At 39.1% G+C, this 7,740-nt stretch overlaps 1 protein-coding gene across 1 annotated transcript; it reads left to right on the top strand.

Annotated features, from left to right (window-relative positions):
- Positions 1-1,734: 1,734 nt before the first annotated feature.
- Positions 1,735-6,244, top strand: LOC130951661 (mechanosensitive ion channel protein 6-like). Its single transcript, XM_057880358.1, has 5 exons — positions 1,735-3,983; positions 4,339-4,462; positions 4,931-5,224; positions 5,318-5,520; positions 5,618-6,244. Exons 1-5 carry the CDS (start codon positions 2,017-2,019, stop codon positions 5,901-5,903), a joined length of 2,874 nt encoding a protein of 957 aa, XP_057736341.1. The 5' UTR covers positions 1,735-2,016; the 3' UTR covers positions 5,904-6,244.
- The last annotated feature ends 1,496 nt before the right edge of the window (positions 6,245-7,740 follow it).

The following is a 7,740-nucleotide window of genomic DNA, read 5'->3' as shown; positions in this document are numbered from 1 at the left end:
GAGATCTCTGGTTCTTGAAGAGGAAAGAATAAGGGGAAGAAGAGAAGAAAGATAAGTGAATTAGGGTTTTGTGGTTTGAGAGAGAGAGAGAGAGAGAAAGAGAGAGAGAGAGAGAGAGAGGCAGTTTTGGTTCGCAAAGGGGACCAAGAGAGAGCCGCAGTTTTGGTTCGCAAAGGGGACCGCGGTGGTGGCGGCTGGCTCGGTGACACTAGTTCAGTGATGAGAAGAAGGTAGCCATGGTAGGTGAGGATGGTTGGCGGTGAAGAGAGGAGAGGTGGGGCACTGCGGCTCTAGCGTTGCTAGCGACAGGGAAGCAGGGGCTGGTGCGAAAATCCTCTAGTCAGTGAGGACGAGACAAGGAAGGAAAGAAGGAGGGGTGGCCACGGTGGAAGGAGGACAGGCGGTGGCCGCTGATGCTAGAAGCTACAAGAACGAAAACAGAAGCCCCAACATTTGTCACGGAGGAGGAGAGGTGGTTCGCGGCTGAAAAGATTGTTGCTAGGATTGTTTGAAAATCAATTGATTATTGATGAGAGATAAAGGGTGGGATTAGTGGTGGTGGTGGTGGTTGTGGTAAGGTGATGAGCAGATGAGGATGATTGAGTGATTAGTAGGGAAGGGAAAGATGATACAGATGATAATAAGAGTAATTTGGTATTTTTATGTGATTTGTTTAGTGTTTGAGTAATTTTGTTGTATGGAACTCATATTTTATGGGAACAAATAGTAATTTTTTTTATAGGTAGATTTATTTGTGTTTTCAACTTTCGTGGATAAAAATGGTAGTCTAATCTTAAAATAAAATAAAACTAAAAATATATTTTTAAAATTTTTGACAAATTTTAAAAAAATTTTACTCTAAAATATTAACCACTTAGATGCGTTTATTTACAGAGACAGGACACTGAGATAGGGACACAGAAATATAAAATTATGTTTGATAAAAGAGACATGGATAAAGACAATGTGTTCAAAAACATTAAATTAATATATTTTATATCCATCCTGACAAAAAAAACACAGAATAAATTAAATTTTTATAATTTATTTTAATTTATCATTAAATAAAATATAAAAATACAAAATTTTATATTTATATTATTTATATCTTATTTTCTGTGTCTTGTGTCAGTGTTGTTAGAAATAAACACTAGCATACTACATTACTACGTCTTAGAGTAACTGACCAAGTTTAAGTGTTTAGCTAGTTACCTTCATTAATTATTATTATCGTTAAATAATTTCCCGAATCCCGATTGCCGAGAATAAAGGGAAGCCATGGGCGAATAGCCATGTGCACCATACTTAAAATAAATAAATATTAAATAATAAAATAAAAAAGGACATATAAAAAAAAACAGAAATTTGTTCCTAGCTATGGGCCATGCTTCATGGGTAGCAAAGATTTTGTTTTGGACACGTAACTTGTTAAAGCAACAGAAAGTAAACAAAAACAGAAAAAATGTACCTCCCACACTAAAATCTTACACTGATCCACTCTCTAACCCTAAATAGACGGAAAGATGCTCATGCAATGCAATATATAATCATAAAGTTAATCACTTTCTTACCCCACATCATAGGAACACATAGTTTATAGTTGATTCCAGAAAGGACCACAGCATTTCTTTATTATAATAGCAACACCACCGGCACCACCGTCACCACCACCACCACTACCACCTTCTTTACTCTCTTCTCTTCTCTCTAGCATTTTCATTTTCATTAATATTATTCAAAAGTTCGAAAACATCATAATCGCACCCTACTTTTTCTCTCCACACTTGTGATCACTGTACACGCGTCAATGCTGTGACCAGAAAGAAAGACATTTACTTATTTTTTTTGGTTTGAAATCTCTGACCCCAAAAAATTAATAACACATCATCATCATCGGCATTTTGATTTTTAATTTTGTTGGTAAGCAAACACCAACTTTTTTCCACCACCATCTCATAGTTGGTGCCTTTTTTTAACTAAAAATTCGATCTTTATCGCAAAGGGACCCCGATCCTGATGCAATCTATCCGAAAATCGTTCAAGTCCTATGCTTCCTACAACAAACGTTCAAGAAGGTTTGCCGCGTCGGGAGGACCCGATTCTAGCCACGAGCACCTTCCAATCCTTCAAGACCAGGAATCTCATCATCATCATCGTCACCAACACCACCATTCTGACCCTCCTCCGTTATCCTCCATGGCCGGCGACTACGTCGTCAAGATCAATGACGGCGGCGATCCTGCCGGAGGAAACAAGATTTGGAGGGGTTCCAGCTACGAGTTCTGGCCCGAAGATGGAAGTTCCGGCGACAATGCCGATGCCAAAGAGGTGAGCTTTGATTTCCGCCAGTCTGGTGCGCCGCCGGTGCCGGAGGAGGACCCGCCGTCGCAGCTGATCGGAAGCTTCCTGCGCAAACAGATAGCTTCTGGTGAGATCTCGTTGGACATGGACATGGAGATGGAGGAGCTTCAGCGCAACTACGACGCCGGTGCAAGTACCGCCGCTGCCGCAGGAGGGAAGCTTTCGCCGGTGGAGGAGTCGCCGACGACGAGCATGAACAACCGCGTATCCAAGGAGCTCAAGGTTTCGTTCGAGGAACCCGCGCCACCGAATTTGATGGCTGATATGCCTAATAGCTCCGATGCCATCAGAAGAAGACACAGCAGGGACTTGCCGTCGATTGGAGATTTCCATCGGCCGCCGCATCCGCCGCACCAGAGCAGGGAATTGCCGTCTCGGAGTGGCCATAGCGGTGATGGCGAGGTTGTGAGGTGCACCTCTAACGGTTCCATAGAGAGAACTCTTTCCATGCAAAGCAGAAAATCAACATTGTTGAAGGCTAAAACCCGGTCCAGGTTGCTGGACCCACCAGAAGAACCAGAAAGAAAATCGGGTCGGATTGCCAAGTCGGGTCAGTTGTTCTCAGGGTTGCTTGGGAAGAAGAGTGGTGGTGATGACGACGATGAAGATGATCCATTTTTGGAAGAGGATCTTCCTGATAAGTATAAAAAATCTCACTTTAGTATATGGGTTTTGCTTGAATGGTTGGGGTTGATTTTGATCATTGCTGCATTGATTACAACTCTGAGTGTTCCTTTCTTGAGGGAGAAGAATCTTTGGCAGCTGAAGCTGTGGAAATGGGAGGTTATGATTCTTGTGTTGATATGTGGAAGGTTGGTATCTGGTTGGCTTATCAGAGTAGCTGTGTTCTGCATTGAGAGAAACTTCCTTTTGAGGAAGAGGGTTCTGTATTTTGTGTATGGTGTGAAGCATGCTGTTCAGAATTGTGTTTGGTTAGGGCTTGTTTTGATAGCTTGGCACTTCTTGTTTGATCAGAAAGTTCAGAGAGAGGTTCATAGTAATTTTCTTGAGTATATTACCAAGTTTTTGGTGTGCTTGTTGGTTGGTACTCTGGTTTGGTTGGTGAAAACCCTTATGGTTAAGGTTCTGGCCTCTAGTTTCCATGTTAGCACATATTTTGATAGGATTCAAGAGTCACTGTTTAATCAGTTTGTTATTGAGACACTCTCCGGGCCGCCTTTGGTTGAGCTTCAGCGATATGAGGATGAGGAGCAAAGGATTCTTGAAGATGTCGAGAAGCTACAGAAAGCCGGAGTTACCATACCTCCTGACCTGAGGGCTACTGCCTTCGCGACCAACAAGAGTGGGAAGTTGAGGAGTGGGATGCTCCAGAAAAGCCCCAGGATGGTAAGTGGACGGTTCTCGAGACCTCTCTCTAAGAAGTCAGAAGATGGGAATAGTGGGATAACTATTGATCACCTGCATAAGCTGAATCCGAACAATGTCTCGGCTTGGAATATGAAAAGGCTGATCAATATGGTTCGGCATGGAGCTCTAACTACATTGGATGAACAGATACTTAACTCGACCAATGATGATGAGAATGCCACAGAGATTAGAAGTGAAAATCAGGCAAAAGGAGCAGCCAAGAAAATTTTTCAGAATGTTGCTTGTGGTAGCAGGTTGACCAATAATCTTTTACTTCGTACTGGGTTGCCTCTTTTTGTGCATTCATAATCTCTAACTTTTGATATGAAGTTTCAATAATGTTAATCTTGTTCTCATTCAGAATCTTTATTCGCTATAGTTATTTACCATACAGTTTCTATATTTTAGATTCATTAAACTGGTAATAGAATGTGCAAAAGTAGGATCATATCTGTGCTGATTGTATATTTTTATATGATTTATCTGGTGTTTAACATACAATTTGGGTTTGCTACATGCGGTAGTTGACATATCTTCTGTTAAATGAAGATTCGGTCACTGTTTATAAATCCTTTCTGCATGTTATCTTATCACTTTCTTTTCTTGTAGGTTCATATACAAGAAGGACTTACAGCGATTTATGCAAGAAGATGAAGTTGTGAAAACCTTGAGTCTCTTTGAAGGTGCATCCGAGACCGGAAGAATAAGCAAAGCATCCTTGAAGAACTGGGTGGTAAGAGTTAAATAACATTTGAAAGCTTAATTTAAACAATTTGGGTGAACATATTCACCTTACAACTCGTCTCTCTCTGGTATTGTTTACCAGTTAGAGGCAGAATTTGGATAGCGGTTGCTGGTTGCATTCTTCACATTCTCAATAATATGATTACATGACATTATTTACCTAGACATTTCAACTTCAAATACTATATCAACAGAACTTGGTAAAATTTCAGATATCCATAGGCTCACTAGTGATTGGATGTTGATTTAACCTATAACATATATATTGCTGATGTTTCCTCTGTTTGTTTTCAATGTTTTTACATACTTTCAGAAGGTTTTGTGTCATGAATAAATTTCAACAGAGATCATAGTCAATCTTTTATTGGTGTTTGGTTTCTTTTGATGTATACATCCAAGTATTAATTGGTTTACTTCTACAGTATTCACACCAATATATTGCCTTTTAATTATCCAGGTCAATGCCTTTAGAGAGAGGAGAGCACTCGCCTTGACATTGAATGATACGAAAACGGCGGTGAACAAGCTTCATCGAATGCTTAATTTCTTAGTTGCAATTATTATCCTAGTTATCTTTCTCTTGATAATGGGAATTGCCACCTCCAAATTTCTCCTCTTCGTGAGCTCACAGCTTGTCTTGGTTGCATTCATATTTGGAAATACCTGCAAGACCATATTTGAAGCCATTATTTTCTTATTTGTAATGCACCCGTTTGACGTTGGAGACAGATGCGAAATTGAAGGGGTCCAGGTAAAGTTCATCCCTCTATTGAGTTTTTCGCTTTCTTCTTTCATGAAAGCGTGGCCTAATTGTATCTTCCCATTTTTCGCTCGCTAATTTCAGATGGTTGTGGAAGAAATGAACATATTGAACACCATATTTCTGAGATATGATAATCTAAAGGTAATGATCCCCAACAGTGTCCTTGCTACAAAGGCCATAAACAACTTCTACCGCAGTCCTGACATGGGAGATTCTGTTGAATTCCTTATTCATGTGTCTACACCAATGGAAAAGTTTACTCAAATGAAACACAGAATACAGAGGTATCTTCTCATAAATTATTTCCTTGAGTTTTGTATGTTTTCTTACTATTGTAATTGTATATCTGATTGACTAAAACTTGGGAATTCTATGATGCAGTTACATTGATAACAAGAAGGAGCACTGGTATCCATCACCATTTATAGTCTTCAAGGATTGTGAACTCTTAAACATGGTTCGAATTGCGGTTTGGCCAACGCACAGGATGAACTTCCAAGACATGGGAGAGAGATTCATAAGGAGGTCGTTGTTGATCGACGAGATGATCAAGATTTTCCGGGAGCTTGACATACAGTACCGACTGCAGCCGCTCGATATTAGTATTAGAAGCATGCCTACCACTTCTGAGCGTCTTCCACCAAGTTGGTCAACAATCACAAGTTGAGTAGAAGGAAGAATCAGAGATATGGCATCATCTCTTGTTGTACTTCAATACCATTATCTGCTATACAAGATAAAGTGTTAGTTGTAATCAGGGTAAAATTTTGTGTATAGTTTTCTTCTCTTTGTTGTTAGATTAGTTGGTTGTGTTGTAAGATTAGACTGTAATTCATAAAAGCTGAGTTCATCCAATCTGGAATGGCACATACATGCCTTTTCTCATGCTGATTAAGATTTGTATTATCATCACTTGCTTTACTTCTTTTCCTTGTAGTTCAGACATATCAGCATCATGATTCATGACATATTGACATTCCTATTCTGCTCCAAATTTATAGCTTCTTTGATGCCACTCTTAAACCTACCTAACCTACCCATGAATGTCAGACACAGCCACTCCAAATCTTCAATGTCTCCTCAATAACATGGACCACCAAAGCATGAACCTCAAAACCAACCTATTGCTCCACATACCAGAAATGATGAAACAACCCTCAAAGGAAAGAGGTACAGAAGGGTAAGCTACACCATGCCTACTATGCTTAGTGGTTACCTCAGTGGCACAGTTGCAAAAAACTCATAAAAAAGCCAGCATTCATAGTTCAAGGCAGCTTAGGTAGGTGTAAAGTATGCATAGTAGAAGCTCTCTTATTATTATTATTGAAATATAAATGAGTTCTTATGTATTAAAAACTAAAAAAAAAGGATAAAAAAAATAATAGGGAGTAGCTTTGGAATCCAAATTGGTAAGTGGTTGCATAATTGTATCTTTATGAATCACAAAACCTGGTGAATTCACACTATTGAATCTAATTAAGAGAACAACTGCTGCGAAGCTACAAGTGGAAGCTTTGACTTTATAGGTATTAATTACTATGAATAAGAACAAAATTCCTCACAATTTAACCATGGATTCGTTAAAAGACGAAAGAAACCCTAATTGGAAATGTACTCCATTGACTGAAGATGGAGCACATCAATTTAGCAAACCAGTTGGTAGAAGAGTATAAGAATAATGTGCAAGACATGGAAGTTACCGATGCTGATGGAAACACTGCGTTCTGTATGGCTGCCATTTCAGGCAATGGTGGAATTGCTAAGATTCTACTCTGCAAGAATCCAAGAATAACGGTATACTTCCAATTCAGTGTGTGGTTTAAGGCGCCACATCAACTTCATCTTTGCTTTTTCCTATTTCAATTCCCATAAAAATTGCATATTTATTTTTTGTTTTAGGGTCGGTTTGAATTAATTTTGAAACAAATATTTATTTTTGTTTCTTTCTTTTTTAATTAACAAAAATTATTTTATATTTGAATAAATTTTTTAAAAAGAGTATTTAAATATTAGAGTATTTACCCATTTTAATCTCTAAAGAATTTCGGACCAGGTACTTTAGTTCCTAACTAAAATTAATTACTCGATTAGTCCCTAACAATTAACTTGGTCAGTCATTTAGGTTCTTTACTCCGTCAATTTTAACGGAAGACAAAATGGTCCCTAACAACTCTAACGGGTGACATAATAGTCACTGATCCCTCTGTTCGAAAATGATGTCGTTCTCCCTTAATTTCCATCGTATCTTGCATGACCTTAACATTCATACTTTGCTTCTTCATCTTCATACTCTTCTTCTCCATCTTCTCCTTCCTCCTCTTCAGTTCCAAGATCAAGTCATAGTGTAACTGCCGCACGTATCACACGTATCTCAACATGTCATAGACCATACACTTTCCAAATCTCTGTGTCTAGTACACTCACCTCCTCCGCACTTCACCCACCAAAAACATCCACTTCCACGTCATCGAGAACAGTATCACCTCCATGTCCTCGATAATAGC

Source organism: Arachis stenosperma, chromosome 9, assembly GCF_014773155.1.
Source record: "Arachis stenosperma cultivar V10309 chromosome 9, arast.V10309.gnm1.PFL2, whole genome shotgun sequence".
In the NCBI taxonomy this organism is placed as follows: domain Eukaryota; kingdom Viridiplantae; phylum Streptophyta; class Magnoliopsida; order Fabales; family Fabaceae; genus Arachis; species Arachis stenosperma.
This window is presented reverse-complemented; position numbering and strand designations above follow the sequence as displayed.

Coding starts and splice junctions, on each gene's coding strand:
- LOC130951661 (XM_057880358.1), top strand. CDS start 2,017: ATGCAATCTATCCGAAAATCGTTCAAGTCCTATGCTTCCTACAACAAA. Junction 4,463..4,930: donor CATCCTTGAAGAACTGGGTG/GTAAGAGTTAAA, acceptor TTAATTATCCAG/GTCAATGCCTTTAGAGAGAG. Junction 5,225..5,317: donor GCGAAATTGAAGGGGTCCAG/GTAAAGTTCATC, acceptor CGCTAATTTCAG/ATGGTTGTGGAAGAAATGAA.